The sequence below is a fragment of the Bufo gargarizans genome, chromosome 5 (assembly GCF_014858855.1).
Source record: "Bufo gargarizans isolate SCDJY-AF-19 chromosome 5, ASM1485885v1, whole genome shotgun sequence".
NCBI lineage: Eukaryota > Metazoa > Chordata > Amphibia > Anura > Bufonidae > Bufo > Bufo gargarizans.
This window is the reverse complement of record NC_058084.1, coordinates 480,959,503-480,987,429: the sequence shown is the minus strand read 5'-3', so window position 1 is coordinate 480,987,429 and position 27,927 is coordinate 480,959,503. Positions and strand designations below refer to the sequence as shown.

The window sequence follows — 27,927 nt, the reverse complement described above, 5'->3', positions numbered from 1 at the left end:
ATTCTCCTATGTGCGCGTTCACAGGAAATCTCGCCTCTCGCGAGATGGCGCGCCGGCGCGTCCAGGAGGAACAGACTGACCGCCCACAGGACGCAATCCTGCGTTAGGTGGTCGGGTAGTGGTTAAATATGGAGGATGTTGGGAAGGGGTTAGAACTTCTTCTCCCCTGTATGAATTCTCTGATATTGAACAAGGGCTTATTTCTGAACATGAACATGGCTGCACCCCTGTGTGACCTTCCTAATGATTCTCAAATTTAGATTTTTTAGTAAAACACGTTCTGGGCATGAATATCACTTCTCCCTTTGTGTGAGATTTCAGATGTGTAACAAGATTTGCATTTTTAGTATAACATTTTCCACATTCTGGACATGAAAATGGCTTCTCCCCTGTGTGAGTTCTTAAATGCACAACAAGATTTTCAATCCGACTAAAACATTTCTCACATTCTGGACATGAATATGGCTTCTCTCCTGTGTGATATCTTAGATGTCTAAGAAGAGATACTTTATTAGCAAAACATTTCTCACATTCTGAACAATGGTATGGCTTCTCCCCTGTGTGAATTCTCTGATGGCTCTGGAGATAAAATTTCTGGCTAAAACAATCCCCACATTCTGAACATGAATATGGCTTCTCTCCTGTGTGACTTTTCTTATGTTTATAAAGAGATGCTTTCTGAGTAAAACATTTCCCACATTCTGGGCATGAAAATAGCTTCTCTCCTGTGTGAATAACCTGATGAACCTTAAGAGCTGATTTATGAGCAAAACATTTTCCACATTCTGGGCAGGAAAATGGCCTCTCCCCTATGTGATTTTTAAAATGATCAGCAAGCTGAGTATTTGAAGCAAAACATTTTCCACATTCTGAACATGAATACGGCTTCTCCCCTGTGTGATATCTTTGATGGCTCTCAAGATATGATTTCACAGTAAAACATTTGCCACATTCTGAACATGAATATGGCTTCTCCCCTGTGTGAATTTTCTGATGCCTCTCTAAATATGATTTCACAGTAAAACATTTGCCACATTCTGAACATGAATACGGCTTCTCCCCTGTGTGAATTTTCTGATGCCTCTCAAGATATGATTTCTGAGTAAAACATTTGCCACATTTTGAACATGAATACGGCTTCTCCCCTGTGTGAATTTTCTGATGCGTCTCAAGATATGATTTTACAGTAAAACATTTGCCACATTCTGAACATGAATAAGACTTCTCCCCTGTGTGAATTTTCTGATGCCTCTCAAGATGTGATTTCTGAGTAAAACATTTGCCACATTCTGAACATGAATAAGACTTCTTCCCTTTCTGAGCTCTTTGGGATCCAGCACCGATTCTGTGACTTGCATTCAGCATAGTCTTTTTTAAAGGATCAGATGGCAGATTTTTTATTTGAAGGTCTGAGGGTACAACTGGGATAATGGCATGTTTTTCATATATAGCTGGTGCGACAACCGAATCATCTGCATCATAATATGTAGGTATCAGGTGTTCCTCTGTGCTCCCGGTACAGTCGTCTGTCAAGAACAAAACATTTAAAAATAATTCTTAAATAATATAATCTTTAAAATGATATTGATTTTTTATAACATAAAAATTCTGATACAAATTGCAAAACATGAAGCAAAATTCTATGATAAATTGACAAAGACAGTAGACCTCAGACCACCAGGTTCGAATGCCGAGTGGAGAATCATAAAGGGACCTGCGAGTCAGTGCTATTAGGTGGTGCCCATCTCCCTGACAGCTACATGCACTGGCGTACAGGGCAGAGGAGAGGAACAGTGCGGTGATATATTCTAAAAGAGTGTGAAATATCCAAAATACAAGAATGAGCAATTGCGCTGCAGTATAACAATGGCTGGTTAAGGCCGGTATACATATTGTGGTAAGGTGAACAGAAAAGTGTATGGTAAAGTCCTGGTAGGGGTGTATATCCCACCCAGCTTCCTCAACTGGGTGAGGTAAATTAAAATCCAGAAGGTTAAAATGGTCTTAGCAATGTGTAGGTTGCTGAGACAGTTTTGTTTAGTTTATGGGCTGGATTTTATTGGACTGGGAGAAGGTAGGATTGGTAGAGGGACCTCCCCAGTCCACCCCATTCCGGGACAGGTTTTCCCCTAGCCTGAGGGATCCCAGCTAAAGCCAGCTGGGATCATCAAGGGGAAATAAAGCACAGTCCAGGCTGTCAGTCTGGGGAGAGGAATGCCTGAAGAAAGTCTGGAAAGCTGGCTGCGCTGCTGGCTAGAGAAGCCAAGTTCTCTGTGTGACCTGTGTTCAATAGGTGAGCAAGGATCTTCACTGTATTAGCCAGAGCCCAGACGGGCAGGTGTTTATTTTAGTTAGGTTTATGTTTTGTGGTGCTGGACCTTCACCTTACCCAGTGAATTATAACTGGGGTTGCCTGTATTGCCGGAGTGTGATAAATAAAGCAGCATTTGGACTTTAACCCTGTGGTCTGCAAGAGAATCTGTCATCGCCGCCCAGCCTGAGAGTGTAACCCCTTACAATATCTATTCTGCACAAGGTACGGACAAGTCCTGAGGGATCCATGCCTGGTTCATTTTAATGAACGTGAGCTTGTCCACGTTGGCTGTGGACAGGCAGCTGCGCTTGTCTGTGATGACGCCCCCTGCAAAGCTAAACACACCTTCAGACAATACACCGGCTGCAGGGCAGGCCAGAACCTCCAAGGCGTAAAGGGCAAGCTCAGGCCATGTGCCCAATTTGGAGACCCAGAAGTTGAAGGGGGCAGACCCGTCATTCAGTACGTGTAGGCGTGTGCACACATACTGCTCCACCATGTTGGTGAAATGCTGCCTCCTGCTAAGACGTTCCATATCAGCTGGTGGTGCTGGTTGTTGTGGCGTGCTGACAAAGCTTTTCCACATTTCGGCCATGCTAACCCTGCCTTCTGAGGTGCTGGCGGTGCCCCAGCTGCGTTGGCGACCTCTTCCTCCTTTTCTGCCTTGGCCTTGTGCTTCCACTGTGCCCCCGCTGTCAGGGGGGAATGCCACCTGCTGTGATCATGGTTCCTCCTCCATCTCCTCCTCCACCTCGTCATCCTCCAGAACTGTGCCCTGGCTGGACAATTGTGGACCTGGCATTTGTGGGTGCAGGAACCCATCCTCTGAGCCACTTGTGAATGACTGGCCAGAAACCCTACAAAATGATCCCTCCTCCTCCTGTGCCACATCCTCTTCCATCATCGCCAGCAGCGTTTTTTTCAAGGAGGCATAAAAGTGGGATTGTTACGCTGAGAACTGCGTTATCGGCACTGACCATGTGGGTGGAGTACTCGAAACAGCGCAACAAGGAACATAGGTCTCGCATGGAGGCCCAGTCATTGGTGGTGAAGTGGTGCTGTCTGGCCAGCATGTGCAAGGTGGAGTTCCACCTTGTGGGCACGTCGCATATGAGGCGGTGAGCGGGAAGGCCGAAGTTACGCTGCAGCGCAGACAGGCGAGCAGCAGCAGGATGAGAACTCTGAAAGCGCGCACAGACGGCCCACACTTTATGCAGCAGCTCTGACATGTCGGGGTAATTTTTAAGGAATCTCTGCACCACCAAATTCAGCACATGCACCAGGCAAGGGATGCGAGTCAAACCGGATAGTCCCAGAGCTGCTATGAGATTTCGCCCATTATCGCACACCACCAGGCCGGGCTTGAGGCTCACTGGCACCAACCACTCATCGGTCTGTTGTTCAAGGCCCGTCCATAGCTCCTGCGCGGTGTGGGGTTTGTCCCCCAAACAGATACGTTTTAAAACTGCCTGCTGTCGTTTACCCCTGGCTGTGCTGAAGTTGGCGGGGAAGGTGTTACGCTGACCAGATGAGGAGCTGGTAGAGGATGAGGAAGCGGAGTAGGAGGAGGAAGCAACAGGAGGCAAACTGAAGTGCCCTACAATCCTCGGTGGTGGAAGGACATGCGGCAAACTGCTATCCGCCTCAGGCCCAGCCGCCACTGCATTTACCCAGTGTGCTGTTATGGAGATATAACGTCCCTGACCGTGCTTACTGGTCCACGTATCCGTAGTCAGGTGCACCTTGCCACAGATGGCGTTTCGCAGTGCACACCTGATTTTGTCCCCTACTTGGTTGTGCAGGGAAGGGATGGCTCTCCTGGAAAAGTAGTGGCGGCTGGGCATGACGTACTGTGGGACAGCCACCGCCATAAGGCCTTTAAAACTATCCGTCTCCATAAGACGGAATGACAGCATTTCAAAGGCCAGTAATTAAATGATGGCATTCAGGGCTAGGGATCGCGGGTGGGTAGGGGGGTACTTCCTCTTCCTCTCCAGCATTTGGGAGATGGAGAGCTGAACGCTTCCGTGGGACATTGTGGAGATGCTTGGTGACCCAGGTGTTGGTGTTGCTGGCAGATCCTCTGTTTGCGGGGTGGCAGGTGCCACTGTCACTCCAGAGGTGGAGGAAGAGGCCGAGACTGCAGCAGAAGAGGAAGAAGGAGGAGCCAGAGACCTTTCTTGGTTTATGAGGTGTCTACTCCACTGCAGCTCGTGCTTTGCACTTAGATGCCTGGTCATGCAGGTTGTGAACGTTTATGTCTCGCTTCAGGCTCCGATTGCACAGCGTGCAAACCACTCGTGTCTTGTCGTCAGCACATTGACTGAAGAACTGCCACGCCAGAGAACTCCTTGGAGCTGGCTTTGGTGTGCTTGGTCCCTTGCTGCGGTGGGCAGTAGGAGGCGTACTGTCTAGAGGACGGCCGCTTCGCTTTTGCACCCTGCTCCCTCTTCTGCTGTGCTGGTGGCTCTGTGCGACCACCTCCTCTTCCTCTGAACTACGTAGGTCACTCCCATGACCTTGATTCCATGTGGGGTCGAGGACCTCATCGTCCTCCACATCATCTTCCACCCAGTCTTCACCCCTGCCCTCCTTGTCGGTCTGCACACTTTCGAAAGCCCCAGCAGTTGGCACCTGTGTTTCGTCATTATCCGAGACATGCTGCGGTGGTCCTCCCATGTACTCATCTTGAAACATAAGTGGTTGGGCATCGATGCACTCAGTCTCTTCCACTTCTGGGGCAGGGCTAGGTGGATGGCAAACCCTGCTAACAGAGTCATCAAAAAGCAGAAGAGACTACTGCATGACTTTGGGCTCAGACTGTTTGGCTGATTTACAAGGGCGTGAGGTGAAAGACTGATGGACATCGGCTGCAGGTGCCAACTGTGGTCTTTCAGCAGGAGACTGGGTGGGAGACAATGTGAAGGAACTGGATCCACTGTCAGCAACCCAATCTACTATCGCCTGTACTTGTTCAGGCCTCACCATTCGTAGAGCTGCATTAAACCCGACCAAATACCGCTGCAGGTTCTCTCGCCTATTCACACCTGAGGAAGGGGTTTCACTTGTGCGTGTAGCTGGCACAGATCGACCACGTCCTCTCCCTGCAACAGGAGCTCCACCAGCAGCACCACGACCGGGGCCACGTCCCTTATTTGACGCACTCCTCATATTTCTCGAATTTAGGATCTTGCCCTAAATGGGTATTTAATTAATAGAAGACTAGAACGACAGTATGTAAAGGGTGTATCTCACATGCCATGATCCAGCCGCAATTATAGATTTGTGCCCAAAATGGATGTATTTCAAATAACTGAATATAACCCCTGTATATAAAGGGTGTATCTAACAATGACATCTGCAGCAAAGGCTGCCAAATTTTTTTTTTTGCCCAAACGGATGTTTGTTTATTAAATGAATATGACAGCAGTATATAACCTTGGAATTTCACACGTCTTGATGCTGCAAGGGCGGAAGAATTGTGTATTTTATCCCAAAATAGAGTGTTTTATTAATAGAAGAATATAAGAAGAATAGGCCTCAAATAAATTGGTTTGCCCAAAATGGTTGTATTTCAAATACCTGAATAGAACCCAATAGGCTGCCAAATAAACTTTTTTTGCCCAAATGGGTGTTTGTTTAATAACTGAATATGACAGCAGTATATAACCCTGGAATTTCACACGTGCTGATGCTGCAAGGCCAGAAAAATAGTGGATTTTGGCAAAAAAGTGTGTTTTTAAAAACCCAGAAAATGATGGCTGTATTTCTAGCTCAAATTGCACACTGACTAATCCAGATGTTGTATATTGACAAGAAAAGTGTGTTTTTTTTTTTACTAACAGAATATGAATGCTGTATATAACGTTTGAATTTCACACGTCCAGATGCAGCTAGGGATGTAAAATAGTGTAATTTGCACAAAAAGGGCGTTTTAAAAACCCCAGAAAATAATGGCTGCATTTCTAGATTAAATTGCATACTGACTAATCCTGCAAATGCACCAGATGTTGTAGATTGCCAAAAAAGGGTGATTTTTTACAACCAGATTATTAGTGCAGTTTTCAAAGATTGGATTTCAATGTGCCAAAAGCTCAGATGCAGTGCTGCTGGTGCACTGAGCATGCATAAAATGGCCGCCGCCCACCTAACTAACAGACGGATAAAAGTTCTTTTTTTTTCAGTCACTGGGCTCAGGGCAGGGTAAAAAGATTGTGCCCTGCACCCACACAACTACCGTAAATGTATGCTGATCGCTGAGTTAGATTCATGTTCTGAACCAAAGATTCTCTCCTATTCTCTCCCTGAAATCACCAGCAGCAGCAGCAGCATCCTCTCCCTACACTAGTAACAGCAGAGTGACGGGCGGCGCTACGCGACTCCAGCTTAAATAGAGGCGGGGTCACATGCTGCTCTGGCCAATCACTGCCATGCCAATAGTAGGTTAATAGCTTCTAAGGGCACAGAGTTGAACGCTTGTCGATTGGCTGCTCTGCAGCCTTTCAAAAAGCGGCAAGAAAGCACCGAACCTGAACCTTTACTGAAATGTTCGGGGTCCAAAAATCCTTAAGTTCGGTACAAACCCAAACTTTACAGTTCGGGTTCACTCAACCCTAGTCCCCACCACTCACATCTGTCTCTGTAGGAATGTCCTCCTTACACTGGTCATCACCCCTCACATCTGTCTCTGTAGGAATGTCCTCCTTACACTGGTCATCACCCCTCACATCTGTCTCTGTAGGAATGTCCTCCTTACTCTGGTCATCACCCCTCACATCTGTCTCTGTAGGAATGTCCTCCTTACACTGGTCATCACCCCTCACATCTGTCTCTGTAGGAATGTCCTCCTTACACTGGTCATCACCCCTCACATCTGTCTCTGTAGGAATGTCCTCCTTACACTGGTCATCATCACCCCTCACATCTGTCTCTGTAGGAATGTCCTCCTTACTCTGGTCATCACCCCTCACATCTGTCTCTGTAGGAATGTCCTCCTTACTCTGGTCATCACCCCTCACATCTGTCTCTGTAGGAATGTCCTCCTTACACTGGTCATCACCCCTCACATCTGTCTCTGTAGGAATGTCCTCCTTACACTGGTCATCACCCCTCACATCTGTCTCTGTAGGAATCTCCTCCTTACTCTGGTCATCACCCCTCACATCTGTCTCTGTAGGAATCTCCTCCTTACTCTGGTCATCACCCCTCACATCTGCCTCTGTAGGAATCTCTTCCCCATATCTCTCATCATCCCTCACATCTGTCTCTGTAGCATTAACATTCTTTATATCTTCATCCTGTTATACATTCTGTTAAATACTGTAAAAGTCAGTGAATTGTCTAAGAAACTACATGGAATGTTTTATATAATCATTTACCCTTTTGCTACCAGCGCCGTACATGTACGGCACTGGTAGCGCTGTGCAAGCATGACACCGGCTGGTAGCGCTGTGCAGGCATGACGCCGGCTCGTCATGGCCGCCAAGCCTCTGCTGTTTCAAAGAGCAGGGACCTGCGGCTAATTACCGCAATTGGCAATAATGCAGTCTGGCGGTAATTAAATGCTTTAGATGCCGTGATAAAGTGAGATCAAGGCACCTAAATGCGCAAATACCCGGAAGCGTCCTACCGATGCCCCGTGTGGCCAATTCGGGCATCGGTATATGAGCTGAACACCTTCAGTCTCGCTAAAGAGGCTAAAAGTGTTCAGGCTGCAATTCTTATTTTGGCCACTATATGGCAGGCCAGGATAAGAAATTAACAAAATTGCCTTTAAATGGCAATTTAAAAATCCCAAATAGAACAAAATATAAAAACATAATTAATAAGCTCATATATGAGCCACAAAATTATCACAAAAAATAAGTTATATTTTTATTTTTTATATATTTTTTAAAAGTTTAAAATCACCCCCCTTTCTGTATAATTAACCCCTTAAGGACACAGGGCGTACAGGTACGCCCTTGTGCCCTGGTACTTAAGGACACAGGGCGTACATGTACGCCCTGTGCATTTTCAATCACCGCCGCGCGGCCGGCGGCGATCGGAACCCCGTGCCTGCTCAAATCATTGAGCAGGCACTTGGGGCAAATGCGTCGGGGGGTCCGGTGACCCCCCCATGTATGCGATCGCAGAAAACCGCAGGTCAATTCAGACCTGCGGTTTTCTGCGTTTCCGGGTTATTCGGGTCTCTGAAGACCCGATAACCTGGAACAGAATGGTGATGGTGGTGTGATTTCACTCCACCAATCACCATCCAGCGATCCTGAGTGGTGATGGTGACATCACCACTCAGGATCGCTTTCTGATTGGTCTGTGGGCGGTCCGGCGGCAGATTCAAAAGAGGCAGGCGCCCCTCTCCTCCTCCTTTTGTGTTCCGGAGCCGGAGGAGAGAGGAGCTGCCTGCACGTGTCTGCTGCCACCGCTGCACCGCTGCCTGCACCCGATCTGTGCCCCCCCAGGACCCGATCTCTGCCCCCAGCACCCCATCAGGTACATAGGGACAGCTAGGGAAAGTTTGGTTTAGGCAGGGAAAAAAAAAGGGAAAGGTAGTTTTTTTGAACTTTTATTGCATCACCCCAGTTAGGGTGTCTGGGGTCCACAGCACAGCTGTGTGACCCTAGACCCCCCAGGGGTGCTGCCAGCTTGCCCCCCTCCCCCTGCCACTTGCCCCCCCCCCCCACCTTTTTTGGGGTGCTTTTTTTATTTTTTTTTTGAGTTCGCTGACTGTGGCCGGCACTTAGCGTCCGGCCACTGTTAGCGCATCGCACACCCCACCGCTGATCAACTTCGGACGGTTGATCAGCAGTTTAGAATTTTTTTTCCCCCACATTTTTTGCCCTTTTTTTAGTTAGTTTATTAATTTTTTTGTTAGTTTTAGGGTGAGTTCGTGAACACCCGTGCCCCCTCACACACGCACACCAAATAAAGAGTTACACACACGCACATATACACGCAGACACACACTCCCCTATGGCCCGCCGGACGTTCTCGGCCGAGGAGGCATACGCCCAGCTTGCCTCCGAGTCCGAGAGTCCCAGTGAGGATGAGGATGACCCCACATTCCTGTTGTCATCCGCATCCTCCTCATCATCTAGCGATGATGATGAGCCCCCAAGGCGGCGGAGACGCCGCCAGGCGGAGCAAGGGGACCGCCATGTTAGGGACCCTGTGGCCCACACTAGTACGAGCAGCTCTGGGGCTCGTACTGGTTTCCCGGCCCACCAGTTAAATCCACCGGAGCACCCTGCCGGTGAACTTGTCTGGTGTAGCCCAGAGCGATACGAGCCCGTGATTCCAGATTTCGTAGGCCAATCAGGAATCCAGATTTCCACAGTGGGCTACACTGAATATGACTTTTTTTGTCATTTTTTCAGTGACCCACTGGTAAATCTGATGGTGGAGCAGACGAATCTGTACGCCCAACAGTTCGTCGCTCAACACCCGGGCTCCTTTTTGGCCAGGCCCGGTGGCTGGACGCCGGTCAGTGCAGCCGAAATGAGGACATTTTGGGGCCTCGTGCTGCATATGGGCCTGGTCAAGAAACCCAGTGCCAGGCTGTACTGGAGTGGGGACGTCCTATATCAGACCCCACTTTACAGTACGGTTATGACACGCTCCCGGTTTGAGGCCATCCAGAAATGTCTGCATTATTCCGATAATGCAGCATGTCCACCCCGAGGTGATCCTGCCCATGACCGTCTGTACAAGATACGGCCGGTCATCGATCACTTTGGGGCCAAATTCATGGAGGCCTATGTACCTGGAAGGGAGGTCGTGGTTGATGAGTCTCTCATTGCGTTCAAGGGGAGACTCATTTTCCGCCAGTATGTGCCTTCCAAGCGGGCGAGGTATGGCGTGAAGCTATACAAAATTTGTGAGAGTACCTCAGGGTACACTTACAAATTTCGTGTATACGAGGGGCGAGATTCCCGGATTCAACCCCCAGAATGTCCCGCCACTCTGGGTGTTACCGGGAAACTTGTGTGGGACCTTATGCACCCACTGCTGGATAAGGGTTACCACTTGTACGTGGATAACTTTTATACCAGTATCCCCTTGTTCCAGTCCCTTGCCGCCAGATCCACGTCCGCTTGTGGGACCGTGCGGAAAAATCAACGCTGCCTCCCTGCCCACCCCCTCCAGGTACCTATCCCCAGGGGTGAGACCCGTGCCCTTACCACTGGAAACCTGTTGCTGGTCAGGTATAAGGACAAGAGGGATGTCCTTATGCTGTCCACAATTCATGGTAACGGCATCACCCCTGTCCCTGTGCGAGGTACCGCGGCAACGGTCCTCAAGCCCGATTGTATCGTCGCCTACAATCGGTATATGGGAGGAGTTGATCTCTCGGATCAAGTCCTCAAGCCATATAACGCCATGCGCAAAACCCGGGCATGGTACAAAAAAGTTGCGGTCTACTTGGTACAGGTTGCCATGTACAACTCTTTTGTGCTGTCCCGGAGCGCTGGCAGCACAGGGACATTCCTCCAGTGCTATGAGGCAGTCCTCAAGGCCCTGATCTTTTCGGACCGGGAAAGAGCAGGCCGGAGTACCTCGGGAACTGTAGGCGCCCGGATCGTCCCTGGCCAACACTTTCCAGGTGTGGTTCCCCCATACTGGAAAGAAGGGACGAACCCAAAAAAAGTGCAGAGTGTGTCGCAGGAGGGGGATACGGAAGGACACCACAACTCAATGTGACACGTGCCCCGATCATCCGGGCCTCTGCATTATCGATTGCTTCAGGGAGTACCACACTTCCATGGAGTACTAATTTATATCCCAATTTAGCACTGACATCGGATAAAAAAAAATGGTTCTCAGACTTGAGACTAACATAATAATTTATTAAAAGTAGACATAGGTATTGCCGCGTCGGTAATAATCTCCTCTATAAAAATGCCCCATGACCTAACCCCCCAGATTAACACGGTCCAGAAAAAAAAAAAAAAGGTGCAAAAAAAGTTTGTCACCTTACATAATAAAAAGTTTAATAGCAAGCGATCAAAAAGTCATATAGCCCCCAAATTAGTGCCAATAAAACCGTCATCTCATCCCGCAAAAAATGAGCCCCCACATAAGATAATCAGATAAAAAAAAAATAGAAAATGACTCTTAGACTTTAGAGATACAATTTTTTTTTTAGGGTATCAAAAAGGATAATATAGTCTAAAACCTAAATAATTGTAAAAAAAAAGTTGACTTATTAGGTATCGCCGCGTCCGTAAGAATCTCCTCTATAAAAATACCCCATGACCCAACCCCCCAGATTAACACAGTAAAAAAAAAAAAAAAAAAAAATAGGTGCAAAAAAATATTTTTTTTGTCACCTTACATAACAAAAAGTTTAATAGCAAGCGATCAAAAAGTCATATAGCCCCCAAAATAGTGCCAATAAAACCGTCCGCTCATCCCGCAAAAAATGAGCCCCCACATAAGATAATTGGCTAAAAGAAAATAAAAAAAATGACACTTAGACTTTAGAGATACCCAAAAAAAAATGTTGTATCAAAAAAGATAATATAGTCAAAAACCTAAATAATTGTAAAAAAAAAGTAGACTTATTAGATATTGCCGCGTCCGTAAGAATCTCCTCTATAACAATATCCCATGACCTAACTACCCAGATTAACACGGTTAAAAAAAAAAAAAAAACGGTGCCAAAACCGCTATTTTTGGCACTTTTCCATTTCAGTCCGTTTTTTCCGGTAACAAACCAAGAGTTAACAACCAAACAAAAGTTAAAATTTATTACCCTGATACTGCAGTTTACAGAAATGCCACATTTGTGGTCGTAAACTGCTGTATCCGTAAAAGGGAGGCCGCAAAAGGAAAGGACCGACATGGTTTCTGGAAGGCCGATTTTGATGGCCTTTTTTATTGACACCATATCCCTTTTGAAGCCCCCCTGATGCCCCCCTAGAGTAAAAACTCCCTAAAATTGACCCCATCTAAGAAACTACACCCCTCAAGGTATTCAAAAATGATTATACAAACTTTATTAAAGGGACTCTGTCACCACTTTCTAACCCCCACTTTTAAAACTATAGTTCTGTCCATGGAGCCCCTGTGATTTCAATGGTGTTGTTATATGCGAAATCCGCCGGCTCGTTTTGATAAAAAAAAGCTTTTATCTAACCTGTCAGTCATGAGGATAAGGTGCCCAGGGCGTTTCTCCCGGTCTGAACATGCCGCCAGCCGCCGCCGCCGTTGGTGCCCAGCTCCTCCTCTGCCTTGAATTTGCGCCGCCTGAATGTCAAGAAATACGCCTCCGGCTCTCCCTCAGTCCCCCCTCCTTTTCCAAAATTTCGCGCGTGCGCACAGGCCTGTGCCTGATGCGCCCGTGCAGACTTTACGATTCAGCCTCATTGAGCGAAGTGCGCATGCGCATGCGCACTTCGCTCAACCTCCCGATAACGCGAACACTGCCGCACGCGCGGGATCTTAGAAAAGAAGGAGGGGGGACTGAGGGAGAGCCGGAGGCGTATTTCTTGACATTCAGGCGGCGCAAATTCAAGGCAGAGGAGGAGCTGGGCACCAACGGCGGCGGCGGCTGGCGGCATGTTCAGACCAGGAGAAACGCCCTGGGCACCTTATCCTCATGACTGACAGGTTAGATAAAAGCTTTTTTTATCAAAACGAGCCGGCGGATTTCGCATATAACAACACCATTGAAATCACAGGGGCTCCATGGACAGAACTATAGTTTTAAAACTTATGTAAGTTTTACACAATGATTTATTTTATGAAACAAAAAAAAATATATATCATGTTTTAGTGTTTCCATAGTCTGAGATCCATAATTTTTTTAAGTTTTTGGGCGATTACCTTGGGTAGGGTATGATTTTTGCGGGATGGGATGAGATAATGTTTTATTGGCACTATTTTGGGGTGCGTGTGACTTTTTGATCGCTTGCTATTACACTTTTTGTGATGTAAGGTGACAAAAAATGGCTTTTTTTACAGTTTTTATTTTTAGTTTTTTACAGTTTTCACCTGAAGGGTTAGGTCATGTGATATTTTTATAGAGCAAGTTATTACGGACGCTGCGATACCCAATATGTATACTTTTTTTTTTTTATGGAAGTTTTACACAATAATATCATTTTTAAAACAAAAAAAATATCATGTTTTAGTGTCTCCATATTCTGAGAGCCATAGTTTTTTTCAGTTTTTCGGCGATTGTCTCAGGTAGGGGCTAATTTTTTAGATTGTGGTGGGCAAACGCCTTGATTGCTTGCTGTTGTACTTTTTGTGACGTAAGGTGACAAAAAAATGGTTTATTTAGCACAGTTTTTATTTTTTACGGTGTTCATCTGAGGGGTTAGGTCATGTGATGTGTTTATAGAACTCATACAGATTCCGGGGCCTGTGAGATCCAGGGGGCTGGATCTCACAGGCTCTTCACCGGAAGGCAGCGCGATTCCTTCCTTAGACAATGCGCTGCCTTCCATGCCATCGGGTCCCCCCCCGACAGCCGCATTGGGACCAGATGGCACCGCCGCCCACCGGATAAGGTAAAAGCCGCAAACATCAGGTCTGAATTGTGACAGGATGCCCGCTGAATGATTTCAGCGGACATCCTGTTGCGATTAACCCCCGCCTCAATCGCGATTTAAACTTAAGACGTACCGGTACGCCCTAAGTCCTTAAGGGGTTAAATTTATTTTTACACTATTTAGACATGAAAAACCTATATAAAGTGCCTTGCAAAAGTATTCCCCCCCCCCCTTGACTTTTTTTCGTGTTTCGCTGTCTCACAACCTGGAATTAACATGGATTGTTTGAGGATTTGCATCATGTCATTTACAGAACATGACGACAACTTTGAAGATTTGTATTTATTTTTTTATTGTGAAGCAAACAACAAATAGGAAAAGTAACAGAAAAAGTCCATGTGCAGAACTATTCACACCCCCTAAAGTCAGTACTTTGTAGAGCCGCAATCACAGCTCCAAGTCGCTCTGGATAAGTCTCTAGGAGCAGTCGCCACATCTTACACTGGGATTGTTGCCCGTTCCTCCTTGCAGAACTGCTGACAGCTCCTTCAGGTCGGATGTTTGCGCTTGTGAACAGCAATCTTTACGTCTGGCCACAGATCTTCTATTGGACTGAGATCTGGGCTGTGACTCGGCCGTTCCATCACATTTACAGGTTTCCCCTTAAACCCGTCAAGTGTTGCTTTAGCCGTGTGTTTGGAGCCATTGTCCTGCTGGAAGGTGACCCTCCGTCCTAGCCTCAGATCACGCACAGAGTGGGACAGGTTTTGCTCTAGAACAGGCATCCTCAAACTGCAGCCCTCCAGCTGTTGCAAAACTACAACTCCCAGCATGCCCCAACAGCCGACAGGTATCAGCCTACAGCAGGGAATTGTGGGAGTTGTAGTTTTACAACAGCTGGAGGGCCGCAGGTTGAGGATGCCTGCTCTAGAATATCCCTGTATTTAGCACCATCCATCTTTCCCTCAGCTCTGACCAGTTTCCCAGTCCCATTCCCCAGTATGATGCTGCCACCACCAGGTCTCACTGTGGGGATGGTGCTCTTTGGGTGATGTGATGTGTTGGGTTTTGCGCCAGACATAGCGTTTTTTTTGATGGCCGAAAAGTTCAATTTTAGTCTCCTCAGACCAGAGCCCCTTCCTCCATACATTTTGGGAGTCGCCCACAGGCCTTTTCACAGCCTCACAACGTTCCTTTTTGTCTTTAGCTGACAGTAATGGCTTCTTCCGGCCGCTCTGCCATAAAGCCCAACTCTGTGGAGCGTACGGCTTATTGTCGTCCTCTGTACAGATCCTCCAGTCTCTGCTGTGGAACTCTGCAGCTCCTCCAGGGTCACCTCAGGTCTCTGTGCTGCCTCTCTGATTAATGCCCTCCTTGCCCGCTCCGTGAGGTTTGGTGGGCGGCCATCTCTTGGCAGGTTTGCAGTTGTGCCATGCAGGCTGGATTTGATTTAAATCATAGTTTTCTACATAAAGACTAATTCTCCTGGTAAAACTTATAATATGCAAGTAGATGAAGATTTTTAGAACAACAACTTTTTCATATTAGTTTGATTAGGTTGATTCTGTATTCATAGGTTTGTAGAAGTTAGGATTAAGGTATTTTTCTCAACTCTGTTCATGTTATAACATTTTTGCTGTGAAGAAGAGGCCTGTGATCTCTGCTGAGTCAAATTCGGTTTTGAGAACTGCAAAAGTAAACCAAGCATCTGTGATAATATCTTGTAGGCAGAGAAACTGCCCAATAATCTTACAAAAACCTCTGTAAGAGCATGACATTGTGAACAGTGATGGCCAGTTCGCATTGTTCGCCCGCGAACACATTTGGGCTGCCATCTTTTTTCACAAGTCCAGGAATGCACAGGTAAGCCCTTACCTGTGCGCGGGCCGGTCTAAAACCAAATGCGATCACCGGGAGCAGGCAGTTCCGAGAACAGCCCAATAAAGACCCCCTGTGGCTGTTCTCGGAACAGCCTGCTCCCGGTGACCGCATTTGGGTAAGGGCTTACCTGTGCATCGCCGGACTTGTGAAAAAAGATGGCAGCCCACATGTGTTCGCAGGCAAACAATGCGAACTGGCCATCACTGATTGTGAATGGATTAATGGAATTTATTTACCAAAAAAATTAAACATATGCAGCCTTATTCTACATGATTAAAAAACAAATCTTTATTTCATGATGGAATAACCTTTGGATGGTAATATATTTTCCTCAAAAAGCATTTTATATAAAATAAAAAAAAACAGATTTTTTTAATTTTATTTTTTTTTAAAAATCATAGATTTTTATCCACCCTGGACTGCCGTGTTCTTTCCATTTTGTTATGATAGATTTGATGGTGCTCCCGGGGAAAATCAAAGATTTGGATATTTTTTTTATAACCTAACCCTGACTTGTACTTCTCAACATTATTCCTTACTTGTTTGGAGAGTTCCTCGGTCTTCATGGCAATGTTTGGTTAGTGATGCCTCTTGTTTAGGTGTTGCAGCCTCTGGGGCCTTTCAAAAAAGGTGTGTATATGTAATGACAGATCATGTGACACTTAGATTGCTCACAGGTGACATCATTTCACCAATTATGTGACTTCTGAAGGTAATTGGTTGCACCAGAGCTTTTAATGGACTTCCTAACAAAGGACAGGACAATTTTCTGTTTTGTATTTCTAAACAATAGTTTTATTTATATATTTTTCTCACTTCACCAACTTAGACTATTGTGTTCTGATCCATCGCATAAAATTCAGATTAACAGAACAATGAATTTAAGGCTGTAATGTAACAAAATACAAAAAAAGTCAAGGGGGCGAATACTTTTGCAAGGCACTGTATATGGGGTTTCGTTGCAATTGTACTGACCCAGAGAATGAAGGGCAGGGATCAGTTTTGCCATAAACAAAACCCATAAAACTGTGGAGGAATTACGTTTTTTTTTCCCAATTCCACCCCATTTGGAATTTTTGATTTACTGCTTCCCACTACATTTTATGCCATAATTAATGGTGGCATTAGAAATTACAACGTGTCCCGCAGAAAATAAGCCCTGATACAGCTGAGTGACCAAAAATATAAAGTTATCGCTCGCAGAAAATACGGAAGAAAAAAGAAAACGTAAAAATGAAAAAAACCTTCGGTATCCTAAGGGAGGGGTGCCGTGTCAGCATGCGGCGTCCACGAGGGCATGAAAGTAAGAACAGTGCTCCAGACTAAAAAAAAAGACTTTGAGAAGATGAGACACAGGTCACAGTGGTGAGCCAACACTACATATCGGAGCACCACATACAGGGGTGTATCTATCACAAGGCAAACAAGGCATTTGCCTAGGGCGGCACTTGAGAAGGGGGCAGCAAAATGCCTTGTTTGCTTAGTGATAGTTACACAATATGCTAAATATATTTTTTGCCCCTTGTCCGATCCTTCATTATGCGAGCTGCATCGCCGGCGCCGCATAGTGAAGGAGTTGAAAAACGTACTTCCTCCCCCTCCTGACTTCCTCCCGACCTCCCCTGCCTTTTGCGTCCTCACATTGCCGTCGTGACGTCACACGGAGGTGGAGTCACGGGCCGGCAACGCTAGGGTGAGCCTTATCTCCTCCAAGTGCAGAGCGGATCCTGCACACTGTCACCGTGAACACTGAGGCCAGGCCCCGGCCACCAATGCACTGATCCCTGAGCCTGCTGTCTTCAAAAACTGTAAGTACTTAAATTACAGTAATTCACAAAAAATCTATTACTTAGTTGTTTTATGGGGTAAGGAGATTGGGACCCGTTGGGTGGTTAGAGGGGGAGAATTAGGGCGGGATTAATACTGTACTAACTCTAGCTGCACATTGTTTTTTAACAAGGAAGGGGTGGGTCAAATTTATATTAGGGGGGTGCCCGAGTTTAGTCTCGCCCTGGGCAGCACAAAACCAAGATACACCACTGACCACATACCTATGACATCCAGTGACATCTCCTGTCATGTAGACCTTCTCTTTCCTCTTCTCCTCCATTTGACCCAGACCTCCATGACAAATTCTTTCAGCCGCATCTCGTCTCTACAGAGTTTGTTACAGACACATTCCATTTTTTAATTTTTCCATCAACCTCCCACCCCCATCCTGGTGTCCCAACAATGTCATCCTGCTGCCACCCCCAATACTGTGCCCGTGGTGCTCCGCAATGCCCCAGGTACTATACTGGTGAAAAAATTGTGATCCCACTAGAAATAATATCCCTATAGTGTCTACAGCAATAATAAATGCCACCTAGAGTGCCCCCAGTAATAATAATAAAACCTTAGATTAATTCCCTCCACCCCACACTGCCCGCACAGTAGTAACTTCCCCCCTCACATCGGCAGTAGGGTTGTCATGATACCAAAATTTTGATTCGATTTTGATACCATAAAAAAGTATTGCGATACTCTATGCCATTCGATATCACACAAAAAATTTAAAAATAAAAAGCAGAGTGCATTCCGGCCCTTAATCGAACAGTCCTATCCTAAAAAAGTGACCCAAAAATTGCGAATTGCGCAGTTTGAATTTTTTTCTGTTACGGAGTTTACTGCATAGGATACATTTTTTCATATTTTACTAGTTCACAGTTTTTCAGGCGTGGCTATATGTGATATGTATTTTTTTTATTATTTATATATTTTATATGTCAAATTGAGAAAGGGGGCAATTTAAACTTAGTATTCTTTTTTTTTTTTTTTTTTTTTTTTTACTTACTATTCTAGGTTCCTATTCACCATAATAGAGCTCTATCAGGGTGAATACTTCACACTGTCCCTGCTGCCCTGGGCATAGTGCACACAGCAGGGAGCTGACCATGGACGGCTTCAGTAGAGTCTGATGGAGCTCTATCAGGGTGAATAGGACCTCACACTGTCCCTGCTGCCCTGGGCATAGTGCACACAGCAGGGAGCGGACCATGGACGGCTTCAGTAGAGTCTGATAGAGCTCTATCAGGGTGAATAGGACCTCACACTCTCCCTGCTGCCCTGGGCATAGTGCACACGGCAGCAGGGTGATTACCATGGCAGCCAGGGCTTCAGTAGCGTCCTGGCTGCCATGGCAACCAATCGGAGCCCCAGGATTACACTGCTGGGGCTCTGGTCACAACTGCCACTGCAACCAATGAGGAGGAGGGAAGGGGACCCTGTGGCCACTGCCACCAATGATTATAATAGTTATAATACTGCGGGGGTTGGGGAGCGCACCGCGCCACCAATGAATATAATTAACATTACTTTAAGTGTAGGCAGCAGGTGCCAGTGGCGGAATCGCATACCCAGCACCCGCCCTCTATGACATGGCGCTGCGATCCCCGGCAATTAACCCCTCAGGCATGGCGGTCACTAGTGAGCATGAGGTGCTGTGTGCAAGACAATTGCGCCCAGACCAGTCAGCACAAGAAGCTGAACTCATTGCCCTCACTGAAGCCTGCCTCATGGCAAAAGACTCTACCGCCAATATCTACACAGACTTTAGATATGCCTTTGGAGTGGTTCATGACTTTGGACTAATATGGAAGGCCCGGGATTACATCAAAGCCGCAGGAACCCCAATCAAGAATGCTTCAGCAGTAGTGACAGTGATCAAGGTAAAGGCCCATACACGAACTGACATCTCTGAGGCCAGAGGAAACGCCTTAGATGACCAAGCACCAAAAAAGCAGCAGTGGAAGAGGAAAGAGTCCAATCAGACCAGATTATGGTAGCACAGGAAGACCTGGAACAAAAAGAAAAGAAGTCACATATGACCTACTGAAACAAATGCAGAAACAGGCCACTCCCATGGAAAAGGAATCCTAGTTGAAAGAGTCAGCCCTCGAAGAAGAATCTGGACTCTGGACACAAGGAAAGAGAGTATGCCTACCCAGAGCCCTCTATCCCCTAATAGCCTCAGTAGCTCATGGGCCCACCCACCAATCCAAAACCATCATGAAAGAACTAATTGACAAAATATGGGTGGCCCCAGGAAATACCCTTGCCTCTTCTGTGCCGAATGTAACCCCGGAAGAACCGAGCCCATGCCCCGGAAATGTCTCCCAAAGGCCTCATATCCCTTTCAGAGGATACAAATTGGCCACATCCAGATGCCAATGTGCCAAGGGTTTCAATATGTGCTAATAGTGATAGACTTGTTCTCTGGGTGGCCAGAAGCCTACCCCGTCTGAAACCAGACAGCAACAACCACTGCTAATAAACAGTTTGCAGGTTCAGGGTACCTGAGGTCATTGAGAGTGATCAGGGCCCAGCATTCACTGCTAGTCTAACCCAAGAGGTCTGGAAGATGGTAAGGTCACAACTAGCGTTTCACACCTCTTACTGACCCCATATGAGATCCTTTTTGGGACAGGGCCAAGAATGGGACAGTATTTTCCGCAGCAGCTACAAATGCATTATGAATCTGTTGCAAAATATGTGATAGCATTGAGCTAACAATTGTCTAACATATATGCACAAGTTCTCTCTTCCATTCCAGATCCTGACTCCCTAGAACAGGGATCAGCAACCTTCGGCACTCCAGCTGTTGTGAAACTACAATTCCCAGCATGCTCCATTCATTTCTATGTGAGTTCTTAGAAGAGCAGAGCCATTATGCATGCTGGGAGTTGTAGTTTCACAACAGCTGGAGTGCCGGAGGTTGCCTACCCCTGCCCTAGAAGGAAGCAACACTCTGAAACCTGGAGAGTGGGTGGTAGTCAAAAAACACGTCAGAAGCATCCTCGAACCACGATACGAGGGACCCTACCAAGTGCTGTTGACTACCCCAACTTCCGTGAAACTCAAAGGGAGACCCACCTGGATCCACGCCTCACATTGTAAAAGAGTAAAGGCCGTCCTCACGACCCCGGAACAATAAGCCATGAGGATCCACCTACTTATCATGACTTTGACCCATATACCAAGTTAAATCCAGTAAAGATAAGGACAGGGAAGTGTCCTTGCCTGTCGCAGGGTGGGCAGATGCCCCATGGCTCATGGTAAACAGATCAGGACCCTCGATAGATCATAGCTCTACCCCCTGGCAAGAGGGACACTGGACTAATGTCACATGTTTTCCTAGCTGGACACAATGTTACTGTCTCCAAGTACAAACCAAAGGTATGACATTTAGTCCACACAGACTCAGGTTGCAATGATTCAAAAACAGACAGCCACGTGCAGTGTATTGGTGTAGAAGCCGAGAACGGAAAAGACCTACCCTGTAACCACCGTACTGTACAGGACCTCCTGACAGGCATATTAGCTAACACCACCGAGTTAAAAGGATATGAGCTGGTTAAAGGGTTAAAATTAGCCAAATGAATTACCCAATTACTCAATAGCTCTGCAGTGGCAGTTCCAGAGGACATATACTTAGTTTGTGGACACAAAGTGTACAAATGGTTATCCCAGAATGTCCCAGGACTGTGCACCATCGCCAGGCTTACTCCTGCCACCTTCATAGTACCACACTCTGAAATGGACATAAATGCTATTCCTAAACACACCTTGTACCGTAGGGCCAAAGATAACACACCCAGACCAAACGGCAAGCCACATGTTGTAGAAATGAGCATGCCCAGTAAAGTTCTCAGTACCCTTGTCATATATCCCATGATAGTGCAGATGTGGGATCATTTGGTGGTGGCAACTGATTATCTAGATCACACATCCTCAAACTGCGGCCCTCCAGCTGTTGCAAAACTACAACTCCCACAATGCCCTGCTGTAGGCTGATACTTGTAGGCTGTTCGGGCATACTGGGAGTTGTAGTTTTGCAACAGCTGGAAGGCCGCAGTTTGAGGATGCCTGATCTAGATGATCACCTATGGGAAGTGATGAGACTCATGAACACATCGAACATCGTGCAGAACCAGTTGATCGTTATCACCAACCAGCACACATTAGTTCTAGACTATGTTACAGCTAAAGATGGAGGTACGTGCCAGGTTGTGGGACCCGCTTGTTGCCATTACATAGACCCGCACGGTAATCTGCAAGTTAAGGTGGATCTAGAAAAAAAATGAGCAATGCATTAGCAATGCGCCGCACAGACCTATGAGAAGGAGCGACCGTCGGCCACAGCGCACGTGAGTATAATGCGCTGCTCTCTGCTCACTAACATACCATGGCAGCCAGGACTTCTTCAGTAGCGTGACTCCTGGCTGCCATGGTAACCGATCGGAGCCCCAGCATTACACTGCTGGGGCTCCGATCGGAACTGACACTGCCACCAATGATGGGGGGGGGGGGGGGGGACCCTGTGGCCACCAATGATTAATACTGGGGAGGGGGGGGTGCGTTACCAGAGAGGGCAGGCAGATCAGAGGCTGGGGGGAGGGGGGGAGGGCAGGCAGATCAGAGGCTGGGGGGAGGGGGGGGGGAGGCAGATCAGAGGCTGGGGGGAGGGGGGGGGAGGCAGATCAGAGGCTGGGGGGAGGGGGGGAGGGCAGGCAGATCAGAGGCTGGGGGAGGGGGGGGGGGAGGCAGATCAGAGGCTGGGGGGAGGGCAGGCAGATCAGAGGCTGGGGGAGGGGGGGGGGAGGCAGATCAGAGGCTGGGGGGAGGGCAGGCAGATCAGAGGCTGGGGGAGGGGGGGGGAGGCAGATCAGAGGCTGGGGGGAGGGGGGGAGGCAGATCAGAGGCTGGGGGGAGGGGGGGGAGGCAGATCAGAGGCTGGGGGGAGGGGGGGGGAGGCAGATCAGAGGCTGGGGGGAGGGGGGGGGAGGCAGATCAGAGGCTGGGGGGAGGGGGGGGGAGGCAGATCAGAGGCTGGGGGGAGGGGGGGGGAGGCAGATCAGAGGCTGGGGGGAGGGGGGGGGAGGCAGATCAGAGGCTGGGGGGAGGGGGGGGAGGCAGATCAGAGGCTGGGGGGAGGGGGGGGGAGGCAGATCAGAGGCTGGGGGGAGGGGGGAGGCAGATCAGAGGCTGGGGGGGGAGGCAGATCAGAGGCTGGGGGGGGGAGGCAGATCAGAGGCTGGGGGGGGAGGCAGATCAGAGGCTGGGGGGGGGAGGCAGATCAGAGGCTGGGGGGGGAGGCAGATCAGAGGCTGGGGGGGGGAGGCAGATCAGAGGCTGGGGGGGGAGGCAGATCAGAGGCTGGGGGGGGAGGCAGATCAGAGGCTGGGGGGGGAGGCAGATCAGAGGCTGGGGGGGAGGCAGATCAGAGGCTGGGGGGGGAGGCAGATCAGAGGCTGGGGGGGGAGGCAGATCAGAGGCTGGGGGGGGAGGCAGATCAGAGGCTGGGGGGGGAGGCAGATCAGAGGCTGGGGGGGGGAGACAGATCAGAGGCTGGGGGGTGGAGGCAGATCAGAGGCTGGGGGGGGGAGGCAGATCAGAGGCTGGGGGGGGGAGGCAGATCAGAGGCTGGGGGGGAGGCAGATGGAGAGAGAGTGGTTAATGGAGGCTGCAAGCACCACCTTGGCATTAGGCATGTATAAAGTTATTGGTTTAGAGAGGGGTTAATGAAGGCACCTCCAAGGTGCTTTCATTAACCTCTTCAAACCAATAACTTTATACATACCTAATTACGTACGTTATTTTAAGTAGCTTTTTCTTATTAGATTACTCGATGAATCGAGAAATATAATCGATAGAATACTCGATTACAAAAATATTCGTTTACTGCAGCCCTAAATCTTACTGACTGCTTCATTATGTACCTCAAGACAGTTTCTGTTCATCTCAAGCAAGCAGCTTCCCCCATCTGGAAGGGGGACAGAGGAACTTCCTCTTGCACACAGATGTGACAGGAAATACTGAGATTATAGCCAATAGAAAAGCTACCCGCCACCGTGCACCCCCCACTCCTCCCCGTCCTATATACTGTCCGCTGTTCCGCAATAAACCAGAGATCCTGCTTTGACCGGCAGTTTGACCAGAACCAAAACAGTTGTAGTGTAGGATCGTTCCCATAAACATTAGTCGTCGCTGGAACCCAAATGTTCCTCCACATGAACATCCGACACCAGATCTCTACGACTAGTTTCACACTAGCATTGGAAGATCCGGCAGGGAACAGCCTACTGGGTCTCTCTGGATCTGCCAGAAGCCACTGCGATCCTGTCCGGACTACTTACCGCTGCACGCAGTGGATTCCAGCAATGCTGGATCCAGAGAGACCCGCAGACTGTTCTCCGGATCTCACAATACTAGCGTGAAGCTAGCCTAAACCTAGAACGTCCTCTCCTCTGTGGGGGATGTGACGAGCTGCTGCTCCTGTAAGTGCATCCATTATATTCCTGCTCCTACATGTAAGAGCACTGGAAATATCCCAGTCCACACCAGTCACCCATAACTACAAGATCCCCTTTAATGCCATTCCAAAAATGTCATCCACCACCTTGATATGGCGATCTTCACTTTGCCCTGGAGGCCAATACACCCCCCCGGCACCAGTTCTAATATAACTCCCTCCTTCATCTGCATCCAGATCTGAACTACCCCCCGACAACCTGAGCCGACTGTCTGCAGGTCTCCCAGAAGCTGGACCTAGATGGCGGCTCACAGCCAATAACCTTGTACACATGCATCCTCGGCAAAGCTGGGCACAGAGGTGGGACGGGGGACACAAAGAAGGCATCACCACCGTGAGGGGGGGGGGACACAGAGAGGGCATCACCACCGTGAGGGGGGGGCACAGAGAGGGCATCACCACCGTGAGGGGGGGGGCACAGAGAGGGCATCACCACCGTGAGGGGGGGGGGCACAAAGAGGGCATCACCACCGTGAGGGGGGGCACAAAGAGGGCATCACCACCGTGGGGGGGGGCACAAAGAGGGCATCACCACCGTGAGGGGGGGGGGCACAAAGAGGGCATCACCACCGTGAGGGGGGGGCACAAAGAGGGCATCACCACCGTGAGGGGGGGGGCACAGAGAGGGCATCACCACCGTGTGGGGGGGCACAGAGAGGGCATCACCACCGTGAGGGGGGGGCACAGAGAGGGCATCACCACCGTGAGGGGGGGGCACAGAGAGGGCATCACCACCGTGAGGGGGGGCACAGAGAGGGCATCACCACCGTGAGGGGGGGCACAGAGAGGGCATCACCACCGTGAGGGGGGGCACAGAGAGGGCATCACCACCGTGAGGGGGGGCACAGAGAGGGCATCACCACCGTGAGGGGGGGCACAGAGAGGGCATCACCACCGTGAGGGGGGGCACAGAGAGGGCATCACCACCGTGAGGGGGGGCACAGAGAGGGCATCACCACCGTGAGGGGGGGCACAGAGAGGGCATCACCACCGTGAGGGGGGGCACAGAGAGGGCATCACCACCGTGAGGGGGGGCACAGAGAGGGCATCACCACCGTGAGGGGGGGCACAGAGAGGGCATCACCACCGTGAGGGGGGGCACAGAGAGGGCATCACCACCGTGAGGGGGGGCACAGAGAGGGCATCACCACCGTGAGGGGGGGCACAGAGAGGGCATCACCACCGTGAGGGGGGGCACAGAGAGGGCATCACCACCGTGAGGGGGGGCACAGAGAGGGCATCACCACCGTGAGGGGGGGCACAGAGAGGGCATCACCACCGTGTGGGGGTACAAATGTGAACAGACAGATTTAAATCAATGGGTATGTGTGCCACTGGCCGGACATGCTGCAGGTGGTTTCCGAGGATGAGATCGGCTTCTACCAGACGCGTCCGGACTCGTTCCTCTCGGGGACATAAACGTATTGGTTCCTTATTCCCACCAGTGGTCTCCATAGCTAGAGACTTGTAGGAAGAAGCAGAGAACATGGAGCGTCTGTTGTCGGCAGTAATCACGCCATCTCCAGCTCATTACACCAGTATAAACCTAGAATAGTACTGGATAAAACAAGGCGTCCTCCTACAGAGGAGGAGACATCTCCATTACCTGACCATCCTGTGGAAGGAGAGGACGCGGACATCTCTCTGGTGTTGTCCTCTGACTGTAGCTCTTTCTGTAGGAGACACAGAGACTGGACTCAGACTTTACAGACAGAGAATTCCAGGACATTTGTATTTAGTCCTGTCTGTTACCTGGAGATGTGAGGGGCTGGTCCTCCTCCATCATCAGCTCCTTCTACAGCCCTCCTGTCCTCCTCCATCATCAGCTCCTTCTACAGCCCTCCTGTCCTCCTCCATCATCAGCTCCTTCTACAGCCCTCCTGTCCTCCTCCATCATCAGCTCCTTCTACAGCCCTCCTGTCCTCCTCCATCATCAGCTCCTTCTACAGCCCTCCTGTCCTCCTCCATCATCAGCTCCTTCTACAGCCCTCCTGTCCTCCTCCATCATCAGCTCCTTCTACAGCCCTCCTGTCCTCCTCCATCATCAGCTCCTTCTACAGCCCTCCTGTCCTCCTCCATCATCAGCTCCTTCTACAGCCCTCCTGTCCTCCTCCATCATCAGCTCCTTCTACAGCCCTCCTGTCCTCCTCCATCATCAGCTCCTTCTACAGCCCTCCTGTCCTCCTCCATCATCAGCTCCTTCTACAGCCCTCCTGTCCTCCTCCATCATCAGCTCCTTCTACAGCCCTCCTGTCCTCCTCCATCATCAGCTCCTTCTACAGCCCTCCTGTCCTCCTCCATCATCAGCTCCTTCTACAGCCCTCCTGTCCTCCTCCATCATCGCCTCCTTCTACAGCCCTCCTGTCCTCCTCCATCATCGCCTCCTTCTACAGCCCTCCTGTCCTCCTCCATCATCGCCTCCTTCTACAGCCCTCCTGTCCTCCTCCATCATCACCTCCTTCTACAGCCCTCCTGTCCTCCTCCTTCTACAGCCCTCCTGTCCTCCTCCATCATCGCCTCCTTCTACAGCCCTCCTGTCCTCCTCCATCATCACCTCCTTCTACAGCCCTCCTGTCCTCCTCCTTCTACAGCCCTCCTGTCCTCCTCCTTCTACAGCCCTCCTGTCCTCCTCCTTCTACAGCCCTCCTGTCCTCCTCCTTCTACAGCCCTCCTGTCCTCCTCCTTCTACAGCCCTCCTGTCCTCCTCCATCATCACCTCCTTCTACAGCCCTCCTGTCCTCCTCCTCCTCCCGCTGTCTGGACATCCTACACTGCACTACCGAAGCATCAGCTGCGACAGACATCCTACACTGCACTACCGAAGCATCAGCTGCGACAGACATCCTACACTGCACTACCGAAGCATCAGCTGCGACAGACATCCTACACTGCACTACCGAAGCATCAGCTGCGACAGACATCCTACACTGCACTACCGAAGCATCAGCTGCGACAGACATCCTACACTGCACTACCGAAGCATCAGCTGCGACAGACATCCTACACTGCACTACCGAAGCATCAGCTGCGACAGACATCCTACACTGCACTACCGAAGCATCAACTGCCACAGACATCACACACTGCACTACTGAAGCATCAGCTGCCAGACATCACACACTGCACTACTGAAGCATCAGCTGCCAGACATCACACACTGCACTACTGAAGCATCAGCTGCCAGACATCACACACTGCACTACTGAAGCATCAGCTGCCAGACATCACACACTGCACTACTGAAGCATCAACTGCCACAGACGTAATACACTGCACTACTGAAGCATCAGCTGCCACAGACGTAATACACTGCACTACTGAAGCACCAGCTGTGACAGACATCACACACTGCACTACTGAAGCATCAACTGCCACAGACGTCATACACTGCACTACTGAAGCACCAGCTGCCACATACATCATACACTGCACTACTGAAGCATCAACTGCCACAGACATCACACACTGCACTACTGAAGCATCAACTGCCACAGACGTAATACCCTGCACTACTGAAGCATCAACTGCCACAGACATCATACACTGCACTACTGAAGCATCACCTGCCAGACATCACACACTGCACTACTGAAGCATCAACTGCCACAGACGTAATACACTGCACTACTGAAGCATCAACTGCCACAGACGTCATACACTGCACTACTGAAGCACCAGCTGTGACAGACATCATACACTGCACTACTGAAGCACCAGCTGCTACAGACATCATACACTGCACTACTGCCTGCGGCCCCCGGCTCCCCGGTACCTGCTCCTCATGCCGGGGCTCTCCCTCCCGCTGTCCGGACATCAGAGCCTCTTTACAGGACGTTTCCAGCAGAACTTCCTCTTTGGTAGCCGCTAAACTCTATACAGGAAAC

At 49.2% G+C, this 27,927-nt stretch overlaps 1 protein-coding gene across 1 annotated transcript; it reads right to left on the bottom strand.

Annotated features, from left to right (window-relative positions):
• Nucleotides 1–54: 54 nt before the first annotated feature.
• Nucleotides 55–27,927, bottom strand: LOC122939175 (gastrula zinc finger protein XlCGF26.1-like). The gene is made up of 3 exons (XM_044295196.1): nucleotides 27,816–27,927; nucleotides 25,650–25,716; nucleotides 55–1,526 (listed from the first exon to the last, which is right to left on the bottom strand). Exons 1-3 carry the CDS (start codon nucleotides 27,855–27,857, stop codon nucleotides 241–243), a joined length of 1,395 nt encoding a protein of 464 aa, XP_044151131.1. The 5' UTR covers nucleotides 27,858–27,927; the 3' UTR covers nucleotides 55–240.